At 39.5% G+C, this 21,300-nt stretch overlaps 2 protein-coding genes across 2 annotated transcripts; both read right to left on the bottom strand.

Annotated features, from left to right (window-relative positions):
• Positions 1-1,103: 1,103 nt before the first annotated feature.
• Positions 1,104-5,420, bottom strand: amer1 (APC membrane recruitment protein 1; the record flags this gene model as incomplete). Its single annotated transcript, XM_083905403.1, has 3 exons — positions 5,326-5,420; positions 1,385-4,393; positions 1,104-1,139 (listed from the first exon to the last, which is right to left on the bottom strand). Exons 2-3 carry the CDS (start codon positions 4,292-4,294, stop codon positions 1,104-1,106), a joined length of 2,946 nt encoding a protein of 981 aa, XP_083761529.1. The 5' UTR covers positions 4,295-4,393; positions 5,326-5,420.
• Positions 5,421-7,221: 1,801 nt separating this feature from the next.
• gab3 (GRB2 associated binding protein 3) lies at positions 7,222-20,819 on the bottom strand (the record flags this gene model as incomplete). The annotated part of the gene is made up of 10 exons (XM_083905391.1): positions 7,222-7,338; positions 7,874-7,993; positions 9,434-9,518; positions 10,092-10,182; positions 10,518-10,755; positions 12,016-12,065; positions 12,487-12,944; positions 13,564-13,729; positions 16,235-16,535; positions 20,676-20,819. The coding sequence occupies 10 exons, from the start codon at positions 20,817-20,819 to the stop codon at positions 7,222-7,224; spliced, it is 1,770 nt and encodes a 589-aa protein (XP_083761517.1).
• Between the last annotated feature and the right edge of the window lie 481 nt (positions 20,820-21,300).

The raw sequence follows: 21,300 nt of genomic DNA, 5'->3' as shown, positions 1-21,300 counted from the left end.
CTGGCAATTAAAGCACAGTCACTGTGAAGCAAGCAGCTGTGCTATGGAAACAGGGCTAATGAATACCCAAGCGTGACATGACTGACCAGACCTGGATGGCTGAGGCTACATATGATTAACGGAAACAATATTCAGTCGCTTGAGATAAATCTGTGAACATTTTCAACTATTACTGCCTTAAATACATTCAATGGACTGAAATGTATGTGATCTGTGTGACACAAGCAACCGTTACTGTGCAAATAAAGACGATCCCTTTCAACCTCCCAGGACAGCAGAGCTGGCACAGCATGACGGCACAGATGATTAGAGAATAGTCTAAAATTTTAACTTGTGTTCCGTCTATCACAGTGTACAATCTGGGATACGTTTTACAGGTAAAAGGAAGCAACGTTACTCCACTGGATGTAACATTAAAGCACTCATTGGCACATAGACATGTGATCTTAAAGGAATATTTCATTTAATTGTTTGAAATGTGGTTGTACAAGGCAAGGGAGTTCCACCCCTGTGCCATGAACAGGCTTGAGACACGGAGGTTTGTTCTCAGGGAAAACATGGATACTGGTAGGGACATAATTGATTTAAAGCCACTTAACAATATAACAAATATGAAGTCTACAATATTTTATCATGTTTGCCACTAGAGAGCCCTTGCTGCTTGGAAACAGGAGTTTGAAAACGATTCACACTCCGTACCAAAGCCTATTGAGAAAGTCAGTGTTTTTAGCTCATGGGGACACAGGGGCTGCTGGTCTACTGCTGCTTTCTTTAGTCAGACCACCTGGGTAAATCTTAACAAAGGATTTTTAACACCTACATCACAAAATAACACATTCGAACTTACTGATGGGGGCAGTGGTGGATCAACAAGTCCTGTGTGCTGAGATCTAAAATCACTGATTTTCTTGATGGACTTTGGTGCACGTTAGTGTGCAGTTTATTAAAATGAATCTTGATTTGCCTGTTGATAAAGACTGCCCAACAGTGAGACAAAATGGCAAACATGTTCTTAAGATATCATAGACCTAAGCAGACAGGGATTTTATTCGGCAAGTGGCTGAAATCTGTTTTTCCTTTTGTCCCTGCTGGCACCCATGTTTTCACTGACAGCGTGTGTCCATGTCTGAAGCTGGTTTCTGGTGCAGGGAGTGCAGACAATACGTCAGGACCTTGTGCAACCACACTTCAAAAAGCCTGAAGAATTAATTTAATGTCATGATTAAAACCCCTTTTAGTTAAAGGATGTCTCAGGGATTTTGTTGCATGCCAAAGGGCAGACAACATCCCTGGCTGTCCTTGTCTCAACGGGGACAGTCTTTTCATCTTTTGACACACTTGTATTTAAGAGACTCCGAGTACGACATACTCCTTCCCTGTTTACCATTTGTCTGCTTTTCCCACACGGGTTGTAGGGCTGCAAATTAGTGGCAACTTTACAAAAACCATCATCAACTTCTTCTGATCCCTCCTCCTCCATCATTCCAGGATAAACAAAGGTGCTACGAGGTAAACAAGAACCTGATTGCAAAGGAAGTTGACCCTGTCTATTGTAAAGCTCTGTACTCTGTAAATCACAGCACACTCTATCTGACACACGTTGCAATTTACTATGAGGAAAGTCAATGCTGGATGGATTTGAATATATTTTATGTTTAGCGTGGGCTTGACTAACACACTGCAATTTTTCAGTTGTCAAAGGAAGGCTTAAAGACATGTCTGACCTTGGTTGCCATGATAAGGACATAATGCTGCTACAGTCTTTAACTTCTGATGCAGACACATGTACATTCTTTTTGTAATGTGGTGAGGAGACTCTTTCAGGGTCATTTTCTGTCTGGGGACAGGAAACAGTAGCAGCTCTCTCCTCTCTGTACGTGTCAGACAAGGTCAGCTCAAGGCTCTCTGTGTCAAGAGATCTACTTCTCCTGTCTAGAGACAGTGGATTAGGCATGGACTGGCCGACTCTTAGGCCAAGGTGCCGTGGGAGGCTAGCAACTGCCCAAGTATTACTGACCAGATTCTGTTCGTACAGGTCTAACATTTGACAGTCAAATTCAGCAAACGCATCTTTTTGTAGGTAGCTTTCTTCAAACTCCTGATAGGGCGAGGAAATGTCCTCTTCCAGTTCCATGTGAATGTGTTCATCGTATTCACCCTCATTATGCATATCCACTACGTCAAATGTAACTATGGTAGGTAAGGCCTCCATATTTGGGGTGAAGGTGGAATTTGTACCCAAATCGTCTACACTGTTGCGCAAGTCGCTCAGCATCTGAGAGTGTTTGGTATAGTCCTCAAGTGCTTGGGAGAAACAAACAGTTTGGCCATCATCCAAATCGTTGCACTCAGGAGACCAAGGACTGATATTTCTGTAGGGCAATGCCACAGGCTTGTTTTCCTCAAGGTCTTGCTCTTTGGGTTCACAAAATGCTTCAAAATCAGGGTCTGATGTGTTTCCGAATGTTATGCTGCTGTGGCTTTTTTCACAGTCAGAGGTAATGAGTTGTGTCCTTTTTTCCGTGGAAGCAGGCATATTTCCCTTTTCATCAAACACACCTGATTCTAGATTATTCTTGTTGCTTGAAAAATTTGGTTTTGAATTTAAATTACTATCAGCGTTCAAGCTGATTTCCTGTCGACCACCCAGATTTAGTGCCAAATCTGAGGAGTTACTACTCTCTCGAAGGTCCTGAACTTCATACAGTTCTGCACTTATTTGTAACCGATCCATTTCTGGAACAAAGGCAGAATCGGTCACATTAACTAACTCTGTTAAATATTCGCATTGTTTGGAACCAGGAAGTTTTGGTGTGTTTTCATAATGTGGACTTATGAGACTCTCATCCGTCGCAAAAAGTTCATAGAGGGCATCACCGCTGTAACTGTCCCGGGGTAGTCTGTCCGTCTGCAGTCTGTCTGTTTTTTCCTGACCTTCATCTGGCCCTGGGGTAGTTGAATCATAGTAGCCTTCATCACTGGTTGGAACCGATTCTTGATGCTCACTTTGAGGAGTCAAAGCATCAGTAATTGAAGAAGTGTCCATGCCAGTGGCCTGTTGTGCACAGTTACTGTTCATTAAGTCCATATTGTTGGAGCTTGTCAGCTCTTCCGTCATATCAGTGTGGTCTTGACTGCAGGAGCAACACATTTCTTCCACAGTATTATTTCCCCACACATCATGACACTCGTTGCCAACATCTTCAGGTGAGGCCATTTCCTCACCACCACCCTGATAAGTCAGATAGCAAGAGGCCCTCTTTCCTCCATTTCTGCTCCTTTCCCCAGAGACTGTGCTCTCTGTGATGCTGTCGTCTTCTTGATCTGCAATAATATCCCCACAGCCAGTGAGTGAGTCAAAGCTCTTTAATGAAGCAACATCGCCAAAAATCAGGTTGAGCTGATCTGATGAGACAGACGGTGTCTCAGAATTCAATAAAGGTTCAGACATCATCTGGACTTTAAGGTGAGGCTCACTGTGTCCTCTGGACATCTTCTCACAATCACTGGACACTACAGCCATTAAATGAATTTCCTCCATTTGATCATTGGGCTCAGACTTTGGACTTTCTTGCTCATCACTCTTCTCTGATGCCAGGGCATCAGCATCAGATTCAGGATCAATGGAAACATTACATATAACATCTGCTAAAGGCACATCAGGTTCAGATCCCAGGCACTCCGTGACATACTCGTTAGTGTTATCCTGAACGACAAGCACCTCTTTCTTGCAGTGGGGAGAGGACATTGCAATCATTTCACTTTTATGCGTTCCAGAATTTCGATGGTTTCTGTGGTGCCTAAAACTTTGAAAAAGACTCCTCAGACCTTTCTTCTGCCTGCCCACAGTCAGTGATTTCTGCTCAGTACTGGGTTGACTACATTCACTGTGACAGCACGTGTAGAGCTCTCCAGAGGAGTTCCTCTGGCTGTGGTAGTCACAGTCTCCAGCTGAGCACAGCCTCCCTCCAAGACTGTCATCCTGACTAACTTTGCTTAGCCCATCGTGGGTTTTGCTTTTGGTGATTCCTTTCTTAGTCGAGCACTTGGTCTGATTTTTATTCCGCCCTCCAAAGAAATTGGGCAAAATACAGATACTTTTACGGACTCCAAAAAATGTCAGGGCGGTCCTCCTAAATCTTCCTGACTTCTGAGATTTCACCGTGGCATTCAGCACGTCCGACTGAAGCTCCTCTATGATGTCCTCAGGGCTACATTGCGAAAGTGATCTGGATGCAGTAGCTAAATCCTTGGTGTCTCTGCGTTGTTCGTCTACCTTGCAAGAAGAAGCCATGGCTACCAGTTACAAAAGTCCATCGGGCATAGTAGCTGATTTTTTTAGAACAGTCAGCTGGATAATTGCAGGATGTTTGCCCTTCATCTGGTATGAATGCTGGATTGAGAAAAATGACACAAATTAGAATTAACTTTTAAAACTGACTACATTGATACAATAGCAATAGTGCAGAATAATTAAAGGATTGTTCAGAATTTATGAAGTGTAGCAGTGTATGAGGTTCTGATGCTGTGTTCCATTTACATCAAAAAGTAAGTAGTAACGCTGCGTTCCAGAGCCCATCCAAACCAGTTGGACGTGGGACTTATCCTACTTATCCTCCAACTAGAAAAAGTACACTGTTAACAGTTAACGATTAAATTAGTAATTGATACGCAAAACAAGTCATGAAAAAAATGCAGCTCCTAATTTAAAAACAAATCACTAAGACTGTATGCTGGTGAGGTAGACAGGATTTTCAAGCCACAAAACGTGTATGTTTTTCTCCATTAATAATTATTTATCACAAGATTAGAAATTCACCCCGGTTAGCTTATTGTAAGTGCTTCACACGAAGCACTAAGGTCTAAGGACAGAGGATGTTACCAACCCTTTGAAGACCCGTGAGACAAACTATGTTTTGTAAACTGTGTGCTATACAAATAAAGATTGATTGATAAGCAATAGTATGATGTAGCCCCTTCTTTGGCTGAGTGCATTATTATTATTATCTTAGTTGAATCTCTGCCACATTGCTTTAATGATAGTAAGACGTACTTGTATTATAATTGTTTTTAATTGCAGCGACTCATTTACTATTTCTTTTTCTCAAACAAGGTAATCGATAATGGCTTCCAAAGGTTTGTAAGGAGAGGGTTTTACAGTAGGGTGGGTCATTACTTTTATTCATTAGATTACATTTCCACTTTCGTTAAATCCACTGAGAGCTTTGGTTGTCTGAGGTGGAAGTTTCGACCTCGATGACACATGAACACAAAAGCATACGGTATCCGGTTTAGCTAAACGAGTCACGAAGTAAACAAACTCACCAGCTGTTGTAGGAAATGTGCAACACTGCGTCTCCTCTCACGGTCTCACAGTCTGTTCATTTAACTTTAGCTTCGTGCAGACGGTGATATCGTACGAGCTGCTTCACTCAGGCCGCGGAGCAGCTCAGATCCGGAGCTAGCTGCTAGCTTCGGTGCTAGCTCACAACGCCAGCCCCATCCTCCAGGGTTTGTGTACGTGTGTGTGAGAGCGAGAGCGACAGAGAAAGGAACTAAACTCGCGGCAGCTCCACAGAAACTACATATATGTGTCGAGTTTAGGCACGCATACTATTTCACGAGTTTTTCCACACAAGCGCTTGAGTGCTGGCTGATGACGTCACCGCCCGGACTGTCCTTATGGCGCATACGAGTGACGCAAAACGTGTGTAACGTTAAACGTCTGCACCACTTTCACTACTCTATGTTTTTTGGCTGGTGTTTATCATGTAAACTCTTGGAAAATATTAAAAACACATGTAATATGGCTAATATTTGTTTTATTCTGATTGACAAGTATCACATTTATCTAAAATGCAAGCAGAATTATATTGATTTCTTAATTGATTCCTGAGAGGATATTACAGCCTCTAACATTTGCTAATAAAAAAATAAAGGTTTTTAAAAAAGGAAAATAAATAAACTGTCTTCAACTGATGTTATGTTTTTACTTATTTTTTGTTATATTGATTAGGATTGTTTTTTTCCCCCTACCATATACAATTTTACAATGGACTAATCGTCTGTTAAATGTGTGCTGTATATGTAAACAGTTGAAAAGTGCTATAATTTTCTTTATTCATTTTATTTCATATTGTTTCATATTTAGTGATTTAGAAATTTATTCTGATTCATGAATCTGTTGTGTACTATTGGACATATCCTGAGAAGAAAATTTAAAGTGCAATATGAACAACAGCATTATAATGTAGGAAGGGGAAAAAACACAATTCCTAAATTAATGATATATAAACAACTCCACATGATTTAGTTTAAAAAAATAAAGTAGTGAGTATTTAAAATCAGTAGATTGTATAAATTATCTCATAAATCCAATCAACAGGCTTTTGAAATTGAAGTTTGAAGCACAGCATGACAGCACAAGTACCTGTGTGTATTGTCTAAACTAGAGTGGGCTGTGGCCCCCTGATGGGCTTTAGCAGTATTACAGTTTAGCCTCAGACCGGTGTATTATAGTTAAAATGTTAACAAAAACTTGTACTCTTTGTTCTTGGATAGAAATAATCTAAATGGCAAAAGCCTAAAACAAATATGTGTAATAACATATGATGTTTCACGTTGCTTTTCTCATTTTTATGATATTGATTACTGTTGTGTGTATTTGTAAAATTCCCATCCCAGTTATGGCTAAAATGGTAATCACTTAACTATTTGAACAATTCAGGTTATCATTATTTTAATAGGGAAACATATTTACATTAAAATGTAATTTGAAATTCAGGGCTGAGGGTTTTTTAGGAGGAAACAGCTCAAGATTGATAATTTGGTTTCATGATATGAAGAGATAGAAAAGTTGTTTTTTAAAGACTTTTATCATGAAAATATTTTCTTTACAGTCTCAGTTATTATACACAATTATTAAAGATAACAATGATGCAATGTGATGGCCTTTGCAAATTGTGGTAGAATGTTGTGCTGCATTAACAACAACTGCGAACAGTGCATGATCAAAAGGTATTTACAGTAAAAACCTGCTCAAAATGAACTCAGATTTTACAGTGCAATTGCGTGTGTAGTCTGCCTCTAACTGCTTATAGTCTCTGTACATTTGTGTGTTGATACTGTTTTTCAAAGTGCTTTTAAATAGTTTTGGGTCCTCGTGTTATACTGTATTTCCATTTTGCTGGCATTGTTGTTGATCTTGGTTCTCCTTCCCATTTATGTCTTTGACTGACGGACGTCTGTCCATTCCATCTTGGTGTTTTGCAGCGCCTGTGTCTTCTTTTCATCCACCTGTACGTAATCCACTTTGTGCTCATCAGAAAGGAAGGATTTCTGCTTGATATATTGAGGGAGAGATGAGAACAGATTGCATTTTAATTATAAGTGTGCACAATATCAAATTTGGTGTCTCCTACTTTAGAACTTAAGTGCGTATGTATACATACATATATACAAATATACAGTATAAATATATACTGTGTATACACAGTATGTGCTATATCAACAGATAGTTTTGGACATCATGTGACTTAGTTTCTATGAATCTCCATTATGGCAGCCTAAGACACAGCAACAATGAACAGGACCGATCCTGAATTCAACCTGTCAGAGTTCAATGTCAATTTAAATCCATGGAACTCGACCAGTATATAGCAGAATTTCAAAATTCATTGAATTAAACCAGAACACAACGCTTGCTGAAGACAAGGCTGCCAGTGTGCTCACAAGCAATAACACAATATGTTTTATCTTTATCTTGCCATATAAGCCAGCCTTTTCTGATCGGTAATTTTGTGAACCACTCACTATCCTGCACCAAAGTCCATAGATAAAATCTGCATCAAACCGTTAATTTCTATCATCTTACCTTTTGCACTGGTGAGGGAGATGCAGAATTGAAATCTAAGGACAAATAGTCAAGGTTTGATTTTCTGGCCCAGGGTTGAACTGGTCCATCAGAGGTGAGATAGAACGGTTGCCTTGACTCCTGTCAGAGAAAGAAACAGACAAAATAATCACTGTTCCCATGATAGTTGTGACTGAAAGTCACAAGATTCACATCAGTACACAGTACAAAGCTGCTAATAACAGGCATAAAAAAGGTTGTTTGCTGTAGACTGAGATTAAGAGATGAATTAAGGTAGAGATGAACTCAATAATATATGATTAATGTGCTGGGGAAATGTGCACTATTATTATTTTTATTATTATTATTTAAAAAAAAAAAAATCTCAGCACAACACAACGGCTGCAACATATCTCGGGCTAGCCATTGTTAGCTATACCAGTTGATAACAATATTCTATGTGGTATTGCACTTTTGTCTATAGTTAAGAATAAAACAATACAACGTGTACGACTGATTTGACAAATGGAACGCATCAACAAACCCTCTCTCTTAAAGGAAAACATAGCTGTTAGTGGGGACTCAAGGAAAAATGGGCTCGAGTATTTATCTTGATATTAGACAGACATATTGCCTTGAAATTGAACCTTGTAACATTTTCCTCTCCTAAAAGTCTAGAAAAGGAACACAGGAGCTGCTGGTCTACTGCTGCCTTATTTGGTAAGTTTATGTCACTGAGGTCAATCTGAGGGAGCATTTAAAATTCTGAAAACACAGTATTACTCATACTGTGTTTCATTTACATCGTAACTGGAAGCTGGGTGTGACAACACCCCAGAGTTCACCACAAAAAAAAATCATTGTTAGCAATACCACTTGAAAACAACCTCTACATGGTATTTGGCACACACAAACACAGATAATGACTGATTTATTGTGAAACAAATATGACAGAAGTAATATTAAGGGTAAAGGAAGCAGTGTTTGTATGGTGGCAGCCATTTAGAAATCCTAACTCAGGCTATGTGACATTGCTCTGAGTTTCAGAGTTGGAAATCTGAGTTTAGGGGGGATTTCCCATTGAAGGAATGCCCCTTGATCTTGAAAATTATAAGGTATTTAAGCTCACTTAAGGGAGGTAAGATCACTTCAAGACCATGCCCAATTTGTACCCTTTCCAAGCTAACTGAGTTCTAAATGGACATGGGATTGAAGTGGGCAAATCTGCTTAGGACCCTGATTGTCAGCCGAGATGTAACTCTGATGGTGTCCACATGGACATGCTGGCTGGGGGAGCATCTGTGTTCCAGTGTGATTGACAGCACAGGTAGTACAGTCAGCACAGACTGTGTCAGTACCTCACATTACCACACACAGCACAGTTGTGTTCCAGATTCTCTTTATGCATTAAAATCCAGATCTGTATGTTTGCATTTGCATTCACTGAATTAAATAGAGGAAAATTGGCGATGATTGATGAGATGATACATAAAAAACACACTGTTTAGCAACAACATTTAAAATAGTATGTGTGTGCATAATGTAAAATGTGTGTGAAAGTCGTATGATAATAACTTTTACCATTATGAGGGGATTTGCCTCAAAATCTCTCAGCATGTCCCCGTTTTCCAGTTTTCTTTCAAGGAGTAAAGATTTCGCTGAAAAGCTGCAACAAACATAACACAACACAGTGAAGGGACTTGAGGACTTTGGAAACAGAATATTACTCTTGAGCATGTTGTTTATAGGATGACTGTCCAGAGACTATACATGGAAAAAAGCCTATTTGGCTAATTCTCCCAAATTTACAGTAATTAATGTGAAATGTTCCCTTAAACAAATCAATCAATAAATCAATAAAACAAAACTGGACCATTAACGTCAAACTAAGTATGTGACATCATAAATAACATCCGAAAACAATAACACATGATATTTAAGGAGAGCTACACATAGTCCCATAACAAACCCCATGACTACAACTTAGGTCATTAGGTTCACTTTAATCAGAAACGTCTACATTTAATGTATTCATATTTTCTAATGCTTTTAATGTCAAAACAGCTGTAAAAAAAAAAAATCCCTGTATACAATTGTAAAACAAACAGAGAGATGTAATGTGCACTTATCTGTGTGGTCTAAATGCAGGATTTGGATTTACATGGAATCTTAATGTGATTATATTATCAGTCATGTAAAGATAATATGCTTTGAAAAAAGAGACTCGGATAATGTTTACCATGATTCAGTCATGCTTCTGCTCAAAGGAAAGTGAGTCGGACACTCTGTGATTGTGGAAAGACCTGTCAGGTCGAGAGGTGGGGGCCGAGCTGTGAACAAAGAGAAGACAACACTATCAGGATTGGATGCCATTTATTATGATGAGACAATCCAACACTTGATAATAGTCAAAAATCACAGTATTATATTGTTATATATAATAACAAAGTAAAACTCAATATAATCCCAAACCTCATGTTGAACAAACATCACCTGACATGTTGAAATGGCTTGTAAAGTAAATGCATCTGCAGAATTCTGTAATTAACAGCTTTATGCCCCTCGAGTAAAGTTGATCAAACACCACATATTCAGAAACAGCTTCAGATAAGCTTTGATTTTCACAAAATGCCAAAAACGTTAGGCCAAAAACGTTAGGTCTTACCTCTCCTCAAGCGGGGCTTGAGGTGCCGGTGAATTGGAGGTGGCGTGAGATCTTCTGCCGGACTCATCAGTGAGCTGAGAGATGAGGAGGATTCAACATCACAGCTTGTGTTGAGGAAGCTGAACATCCGTGGGCTCATGGGAATGTAACCGTCACATTCGGCAGACGGAGACGGGGAAGACATGGGGACGTATGACTCATCTTGGTAGCTCTGAACTGGTGTGGTATTTAAACGAGGCTGTTGAAACACAACAGATCACAGGACATACATTAGCACAGCTGGAACATCTGTTCATGTTTACATCTGCAAACAGTAAATTTAAAATGATTTTAATGACATGTTTTTTATTCGACATAAATGACACCAAATCTTGTGTAAAGGGATAGTTGTTTGAGGTACCTGAACAAAGTCAGTGCTGACTACGCTAAATACACCCCCGAGTCTTAAAATCAAACTTAAGCATTTGCTGCTTTAAATTGAAATTGAAGACAATATTTTCCCACAGGAACCTGGAATTTATTAACCACTCATTCTCCTACACCAAAGTCAGAAGAAAATCAGGGAGGCAGCAGTGGATCAACAACTCCTGTGAGTCGTGATGTAAAATCATAAATTTTCTCTATGGTTAGCAAAGTGACATAAACCTCTAATGGCGAGGTATCTTTAACATAATATATATCATGGACTTCAGCAGGCATTGCTTGTATTCTGGAGTCTTTAGTTAAAGGGGCCATATGTAAGAATGTGGCCAAAAACGGTTACTACATTCAAATTCAAAATACCGAGGTCTTTTAGGTTTTGTTTTCAGACGTAACTGGCAACCCGTGGTTGCTCAGCAGCTGAGACTCTACTGACTGCAGTAGGTGGCGCCACGTGCCAAGACATGATTTCAAAACGTAAACAAGATTTTTTTTAATGCAAATGTTTTGTCTGTACTATTGTTGTTGGTGAGTTCAGTTTGTTATATGAACATTATTCCTGAGTCTCTGTGACATATTAGGAGGATTGTATGGCCAGTTGCTATAGATTTATTACATAATGCACCTTTAAGTGGGTAAAATCAGTTTTCCTTATGTCCCAGCTCACAGCCATGTTTTCTGCTCAGACAAGTATCCGACAAGTTAAAAGTATTTGGATTGGTGCAAATTCTTAAAGTGAACTTAATCAAGTAAAAGAAGACACATTTTAAGTGAATATTTCTTACATGATTTTCTTAAATTTTGGCAATTTTTGACTAGTTTTTGGCCTGTTTTATCTCATTTAAGGCACATAAGTCTGAAAGTGTTATTCTATCCAAGCTGTATTCACTGACCCTATTGTAAGATTATATGAGATTTGAAAATATTTGGTTTATTTCTACTCAAGCTGTTTTTGCAGTGGATATGTCAGTACCTATCACCTCAAGGTACATTTTGAGAAATGCAATAAATCCCGTCACAGTTACATGAAGAAACATTCTTGTAATAAGCATGATCTTATAAAAAATTATAATCTTACCAAATTTAGACTCTGCCTTCTGTTCCTGATCAACCTGTTATCATCATCTCCTAAAAAAGATATTTGGGGAAAAGAAATGAAGTAGTTTGTGATTTACCCTTTACAAACATGTATAACATGTACAAACATTCTCAAGTGTGTGAGAATTGCAGATTGTTGCAAACAGGACTACAAACAGGGATCTGTGGTGGCCACATACCAGAAATGATATCAAACTTTAAAACATTTTTTTTTAAAGCTTTTTAGTAGGCCATTTCCAAATTCTCAACTGGAATGCGGTGAACTTGGGGATGATGTCACCCCAGTTCCAAGTTATGATGTAAAAGGAATGCGGCAATATTCTAAGTCTATGTGAAAACCAATCAAATTGGGTGGAAATCAAGTGATTATACATTTATACAACAAAGTTATGTACGCAGCCTCTGTTCTGTGTATACTGTGGGAATGCTTTTTTTTTTTTTGAAGATTTACCCCTTTTGAAATGGTCCAAGCTTGACAAAGAAGTCCTCCGGGGAAACAGTACAGCACGGCTTGATAAAAGCTGCGTGGTCATTGACCTTGGCTTGTGAGTGCCTTCATCAATGAGCTGCTCTGACAGGTGATTAGGCTTGGGTGGTAGTGGAGGAGGTGTTTGCCTCTCACCCGTTACCTCTGATGACGGAGAAGAATAAGGTCTGTCAAACTGGAAGACACTTGTGGCACAGTGATGCAACGGAGAGGAAGAGGATGACGGTAAGGCCATGGGGGTGCACAGAGCAGTGAAAGAGGGGGTAATCAACCTTCCAGCAGGGAACAGTGATGGGCTGGGGCTGGCATGAGAGATGGATGGGGAGGCATTGGAGTAAAGCGGTGAAGGGACAATGTCCTTGACAACATCGTCTGCTGACTTCTGGTCCAGAGAGATGTCAGAGTTTGAAAAGCTGTTGTGTCTACAGATACGGACAAAAAGGAAAACAGTTAGATATGAACTATTCCCAACATTTCATTTTGTTTAGTATCACTTCAATTTGATAGTCCATTGTTGACTCTCTACTAGTAATCAACAGGTATTCATGTCAATAGATGGTCAGTTGGTCAGAGTTGGTCATATATATATATATATATATATGACCAACTCTAGATGGTGGTCATCTAGATGTTTACATATATAATCAATAATAAATAATCAATCATTTATCATAATTGTGATAATTGTGACACCAACAACAACAGTACAGACAAAATATTTGCATTAAAAAAATATTTTGCAGACTGCAAATCATGTTTATGTTTTGAAATCATGTTTTTGGCATGTGGCGCCACCTACCGCCGTCTACCAATCATTGCAGTCAGTAGAGTCTCAGCTGCCGAGCAACCACGGGTTGCCGGTTACGTCAGAAAACGAAACCTAAAATACCTCTGTATTTTGAATTTGAATGTAGTAACCGTTTTTGGCCACATTCTTACATATGGCACCTTTAAATGATGGTTAATAACACTGCAGAAATACTATTTATAGTCATTAGATTACTAGTGAGTCAACAATAAACTATCAAAATGAAGTGTTACCCAGAGTTCACATACCTGCTCAGACTCCCTGTCTCACACTGTGACAGAAACAGGTAGTCCAGTGGATGACTGGAATCTATGAGGCTCGATACAGATGCTCGGTCAGAGCTGTCAGTCGACAGCTGAAGGGAGGTAGGAGTGTGTGGACAGCCTTCTTCTGAGCTTTCTGTGGAGAGCAGGTAGAAAACAATTTTTTGAAAATTACTTGTTAGATGGTCTGTATATAGCACTTTTTCATAGCTGTCATAGGTGCCCTGCGCTCAGCCTCCAGGAACAACTTGAGATTAAGTGTCTTGCCCTTGGACACACTGGCTTATCGACAGTTGGAGCCCAGGACGGAAAAAATAAGAAAAGTTTGGTCCAGTGTGTTTTTTTATGAGATATTGGCACTTAGTCAGAGCTGTGTGTGCTCCCTACCGCCCCCCTCCCCTGAGAACCTGTATAAGGCACACATGCTTGCTCTGAAAACATGGCTGCCAGTGGTGACACAAGGCAAAACACGTTTGAGCCATTTGATCTTTATCTTACTGTTAGACTTTTCTGCCTTGAAACTGAAGTTTGATGTACTTAAATGTGTAACTAAGTCCCTAAACCACCTTTTTAGGAATATGCAATAATGTATACAGATGGATTAAAGGAAAACGGGCTTTGCAGTGACGGAGTGAGGAAACTGGATGACGTCGCAAGTTCTTAAAAATTTGTGGCCCCTGGTGGGTCCCCAGTGTGGATCTAGATATCTTCACATATATTTAGGTATTCATTAGTGTTGATTTTAAGCTAATTGGTTTTATTGTGTAGTTGATTTGCTCATTTTGTGAACATTTTCAGATCCGTTCTAGGTTTTACTTCTTTAAGTGAAGTTCATTATTACCACACTTTGTGCTTTACTTTGAATATGTTTACTGCCCGCTAAGGTAAAAAAACAAAAACAAGAGTGACACCTGTGTAAATAACACAACTATAATTATTGCGTTTGTGTTACATTGGTTTCAAGTCTATCAGTATTTTGTCAGTATTGGTACAAGACTGATCAAAATCTAACTGAACCAATAACATAGACCATCCAGGTGGGATCTACCACTGCTGATCTACTTTCACTGAAAACTCAATTACACATAATGAACATAATCATGGCTGAAGCAGCACCTCTAACACCAGCAACAAGCTGCACCATTGTGGAATAACATATATTAGGCTGGTAAACAGCTACTTGTGAACATCTAATCGGTGTATCAGTGACTTTGGGACGTTGGTTTATCTCCTTCACACAGATGTTCAAAGTTCTAACAGAAAGTCTCTCCACACAATGACACACGTCATTATGCAAATATGCATTTTAGGCAACAGCACAGTCAAGGGAATGCTGCAAAAGTAAAGTAAAATAAGCCTTATTTCTGGGATATTGTTCTTTGCAAGCAAGTCGTGCACTCAAAAAATGGTCTTATTATAAAGAAGAAAAAATCTAACCTTATCTTAATAAGACACTACAACATTGTCTTTATGCTTTAATTAACAGCTAAAACATTGACTTGCATGAAATTCCAACTGGTCCTGGTTTGTGTGTTCACTACTGCTGTGTATTAATGATGTATAATAGATAAAAGTAAAGTTCACTATCACAGATTGGTGTGTGCTCAGAGTATATACCCTATTCTTTTGACTATTTTGAATCATTTGCCTATACCTCCATATCTGTACATCAGTGGCGTGCATGCCATTGAGGCATTTACAGATACTGAAAATGTTTCCTCTTGATTCACAAGACACATACTTATGCACCCTTATATCATTCATTTGTGGCCTGTAAAGCAAAATATACATTTTTTAAAAAATGGATTGTTTGTAAAGGAGTGCCTTTCTAGCGGGGAAATGTGATGCAGTGCTCTATAAGATGCCTTTGCAACTTTATTTCCTATGGGTGAACTTACAGGATGCATTAAGTTCCGTACTGCCCTGACATGACAGTGTCCCAAAGGTTGTGATTAAAGGAAAGGATATTCAGTGCAGTATAGAAAATGCCCATCTCTGTGATAGAAAGTGATGTCCCTGTATATCTGTGCGAGAATGTGGGAAATTGTCCCTATAGAGGAGAAATGAGATATTTAGTAGCTGCCCATTTGTGATAATCTCATAGCTGTGTATATGTGCCTTTTTAAATTAAAACTAATTTAGTGCTCTCTTATGCCCAGTGAGAAAACACTGAGATGCACATACCAAGGCTTTCTTGTATATATTCAAAGACACTGGACTTTATAAGGTGACAAACTTTGGTAAAAAAAAAATAGAACATAACTTGAACTTGCTTAATAATAAAACAATAATGTGTAATAATGTGTTGAGGTCCATATGGGAGATGTGTACAATAAGCACAGGCTTGTGTTTTGTTTACAATGAGAGATAGAGGAGTATTTTGACACAGTGGGAAACGGAGCAGCCTTGGTGAAAGTTTGTACTCTGGGTGCTTTCTCTGGTGTTTAGTCTGTCCGAGACTCACCAAAACCAAATTTAGCTCAAAATGTTATTGTTTATTTAACCTGAATTTGAAGTCTGGTTTCTCTACTTCTTGTGTGGAGACAAACATTTTCTGGACCAGAAGAGTGAATCTAGGATTCATGTACATTAAAAAGCCTTCATTTAATGTCAAATGAGCTGTATCTGTCTGCATATTTACCTGCATCCTCCAGGCTCCCAAACTGGCATATTTGACTGATGCTACTGATCCAGCTGTTCATCTCCTCCTCAGTTTTGGCCACCAGGTAAAAAATGCGAGACGAGGTCTTCACCACAAACAGGTGCTTCCCATGGAAGTCTCGCTTTATTCTGAGCTGCCCATTCAGCATCTCCACCTCACAGTCTCTCAGGTCGATGGTACGGATCGGCTTTTTGGAGTTCTTACTCTGATAGTACTCCAGTACATCGGGGTTGCCACTCATGCGACCTCTGCGTAGCACAAACCATCTTTTTCTCCATGCCTGAGGAAGAAAACGAGGAGCAGTTTATAATGGAGGTATACTTTTAATTTAGACATAATTCATACATATATAATTCAAGATTAAAGCATGATAAAGGCAGCACTGCCTCCCCTTCTCCCTGACTATAATTAGTCATGACCAGTCATGGGAATTAGATCACAACTACTGCTTCACAACAGCAGACTTAGCAACTTCAGACTGCGTCTTTTTGCTTGTGATATGGTCTGTAAGCGGAACCTCAACTCTAATTTCCCAGAAGTAGAGAAGAGGAAGTTCACTGTATTTAGCAGAAAACATCTAACATGAACGAGAAAGGTATTCAGTTACTATTCCACATAATGAGAACCTAATACTGAAACTGTTATTTATACAGCTCTAAAGACGTGCTCATTGCATAGATGATTCCCTCAGTGGTATAAAGTATTATTGATTATAAAGAGTTCACAGTAGTGTGACTCTGTGTACATGGTCAGGGTGGAGCCTCATCTGATATTTCAGTTCTGTGAAATTTTAAACATAGCACGTTTTTTTTCTGCATGTGGTTAATCTGCTCCTGCACACGCCAGTCGCTAATTTATGTTTTCATACCAGGAAATGGTTCAACTCACTGCCAGAAACACGGCACAGCAAGTTTAAGAGGAAACTGCAACTAGACCAATGGCTATTTAACCCTAGATGTTTTCAAAGTGTGATGTTTGTGCCCTGAAAAACAAGTTTTTTTTGTGAGGTGCTCGCTTTCAAAATTTCCAGATATTGTATGTCGGAAAAAAGAGATGGAAATTGTAAAATTGCTCTCTTTTATGTTTCAGAAAAGCCTTACAAGGCAAAAAATAATGAAGGGTCATAAGAAAATGTGAATTAAGTGTTTTTATTCTGTTTTTTTTAGGATTGGTTTGTTGGTTTTCAACATTTTCACTTTCGTTTTATGGTGTTGTTGCTGATATTCTGGGTCATTCGATAAATTCCAGGCCAAATTAAGCCTTGAGCTTCATTAAACCTATTCCAATCACTGATTTAGAGAAATGTATGTTGTAAGTACTTAGTAGAACAAATTTTAATAGTTGTTTTTGTGAAGCGGTAGGAGGTGCACCGGGGTCAAGCACTGACTGTGGCCATACCTCATACAACCACACTGACAGCTAAAACCTGAACTTTTCCTTTCCTTTGATTTGACTGATTTTTTCCCCAATAAAATACACCAAAAAAGACAATACTTAAAAAAGTAGTTAGAGTGCAGAGAAGAAGACAGAGAAACGTATGTGAAGCCTACAGAAGACAATCTGACGTGACTGACAAAACGAATGTGTCTCACTCTCAAAGGTGTTGATGCTTGTCTCTAAAAAAAAAGATGCTAAAAGAAAAACATATAGTAAATAACTGAGCAAGCACCTGTATGTAAAGAATGTTTGATTTGCCTTTTTTTTTCTTTTCTGTGAAGAGTGTGTCTGACTGTGCTGTTTGAATATTAATCAAACAGCCTGAAACACATGTGTTCACTTTGTTCTCAGGCATCAACAAGATTTGCATGGTGTGAACTAAAATAACTAAAAACTCCATCGCACACACACAGTCTGATTTCCATGATTTCAGAGGACATTACATTGACTTTCATTCGTTTCCTGGACACGTACTCTAACTGTAACCATAATTACTACTGACCTAACCTAAGTTTTTAAGTCATCACAAGGATGTATGTACAAGTACATACACACACAGGTTTGCACGGTTATCCTTTTACTGACCCTCAATAGCCCGAACCCTAACCTAACCATACAACATGTCTCCACCTTCAAATGTAAAAATGTATATTATGGGGACTTGATTTTTGTCCCCATAATGTGACTGTGCAAACAGATTTAGGTCCCCGGAACGTGAGTAATTCCTGGAACACACACAAACTAGTTTTTATGTCTGCATCAGACATAATGCATTCCCTAGCCCCTTACCCTAACCTTAACCATGTCCTTAAACCAAGGCTATTCAACTTAAGGCCCGGGGGGCCAGTTGAGGCCCTTCAAGCAATTTGGACCGGCCCGTGGCCCATTAACCCAAAAATAATTAATGTATTATTAAAAACCCAATAAACCCGTAGCTTCGCCTATTTCTGGCACTTTGCGACACTTTGCAACACTTTGTGATACTTTGCATCCCTTTTTGGCAAATACTAGTACAGCTGTAATTGTAGGCAGCCTATGTATGTACCCGAATATTTTGCACTAAGAGCCAACTGTAGCAGTTGTATCTGAATATTATTGGTACTGTTACTTATATTTCTGCAAAAATAGCCTATTGTGGCCATTGCACCTTAATGTTGTTTATATTGTTACCTCTAATTTTGTAAGAGCCAATTGTGACTGTTATTTCAAATGTTGGTGGTACTGTAACTGTAACCTTTTTGCACTATACACAAATTGTATTGTACCTGAATGTTGGTGGTTTTGGTACTTACCTTTTTAGCACAAAACTAGCAGCCATTTCAATAAATAAGTGCTAAATAATGAAAAACATTTTGTATCTATTTGTATCCGTTTAATGTACATGCAACACAAAATAGTAGTACAGGGGTTGGTGGACAGCCTTCCGAAAAGCTGGCCCTCTGGAAATGTTAGTTGAATAGCCCTGCCTAAAACTATCACAACTGTGCCAAACCCTAACCTAAACCCAAGTCTAACCATAACCCTAATCCTGAAAAAGCCATTTAAAGTTGTGGGGCCTAGACAAAATGTCCCTACAACGATAGCAATTTACGTTTTAGACCTCACAAAGATAAATAATAATAAATAAACACAAGCACACCCACACACACACACACACACACATGTCCATGCAACTATCTTTTAACAGCCTAAACAAAATGTTTTCCCTCAGCTTAACCATAACCAGTTAATACCTAACCTTAACCTAACCACAATTCCAGCCTTAACCAGTTCCTCAGAAATTAGGTTCCGCCTCATTAGGACCAGGTCTGTAACATCAACAACATCAGTGTTTATAGTAAGTCCTAAAGAGATAACAAATACTCGTACACACATACACACATACACACATACACACATACACACATACACACATACACACATACACACATACACACATTCTTGTTCAGCATCCTTAGAGAGCACACTCATAGACATAACTCATTCCCTAACCCGTTACCCTGACCTTAACCATCACGGCTATCCTTTTACAGACTTTCATTGAATTCCATTTATTGGGACAGTCTAAACAAAGTGTTATCCCTAAACGTTAACTATAACCAGTTAATGTCTATAACCTTAACCTATCCACAATTCAAATATTAGCCCTAAATCCCACCAGATCTTCAGAAATTAGGTTCTGCCTCATTAGGACATTATGACTACTGGTCTTGACAAAGTCAGTGTTTATAATAGAGGTCCTAAAGAGGTAACAAGTACACACACACACCAGCACACGCACACACACACACACACACACACACACACACACACACACACACACACACACACACACACACACACACACACACACACACACACACACACACACACACACACACACACACCCTTTCTCCCTGCACTACTGTTGATAAACTGGCCTCCTCCACCTCTGTTTGCACTGAGGAAGTGCAAACAGTCATCACAAAGCCGGACTATTTCTGTTTAAGTCTCCTAGGTCTAAACCGTGTGTGTGTGTGTGTGGGTCGGTCTGAACTGCTGCTGACGCTGCGTTCCATGTTTCACAACACACATACACAGAACAAGAGTGGCCGACATTATCACATGACCCCAACATCCACACAACAGTGAGGCTTGTATACTGTCCATGTAAGCAATTATATATACTTTGCTGTACGAATAATCCCCTGTCTGTCTGAGGTACATTTGCAGCTTGTGACATATTGTTTTCATCACAACATGGTTGAATAATAACTGTGGAGGTGAGCCTCACAAACACGGCAGTGAGAGTCGTGCTTTTAATATGAAATAATGAGGGAGACTGGATTACAGCTTAAGCACAGAGGCATCCAGCGTGTCTCTGAATCCTCGCTCACTCACCATCAGAGCACAAGACAAAACAACAAAACACTGGCATTCCCATAGGGGACACACACATGCAAACACATGCACACACGGGTATCCAGAGTGTAATCCTACTCACAAATCTTTTCAGTTTCTTCTCTGGTGGGGATTTAATGAGCCATCCTTTGCAGACCACATCCCCAGCACTCATCTTGACTGCAGAGCGTGTTGTCCTCACTGCTGCTTCTGCTGCTGCTGTGAAACTGAGAGCACTGTGAAGCATATCCTGTCCTCTGCTCAGCCCAGCCACTGCAAAACGAGGAAGTCAAGAAATTGATCACACTGACAGACAGACAGACAGACAGACAGACAGACAGAGGCGGGGGCAGAGACAGAGTGGGACAAAGAGAATTAATTGTTTATTCTCTACAGTGCAAGTGGATGGAGCTGTTGGCCTCCAGGGCTGATGACGAAGAACACACACACACACACACACACACACACACACACCCCCACACACACACACACACACACACACACACACACACACACACACACACACACACACACACACACACACGGAGAGAGAGTGAGGTTTGACAGGTTAGAGGACTCAGTTGTATTGACCTATAACAAGCAGACACTGAGTCACACGTAGTTTTAATGATCTTTCCTTTAGGTTTATGTTCAGTACAATAGACGTGTTACTCCGTTTCGCTGCTGGTTGTTTGGGCAGAAATGTGTGTGAACTGTACAGAAACAAG

Source organism: Microchirus variegatus, assembly GCF_963457635.1.
Source record: "Microchirus variegatus genome assembly, chromosome: 2".
In the NCBI taxonomy this organism is placed as follows: Eukaryota; Metazoa; Chordata; class Actinopteri; order Pleuronectiformes; family Soleidae; genus Microchirus; species Microchirus variegatus.
The sequence above is the reverse complement of the archived record's forward strand: the minus strand, read 5'-3'. Positions and strand labels throughout refer to the sequence as shown.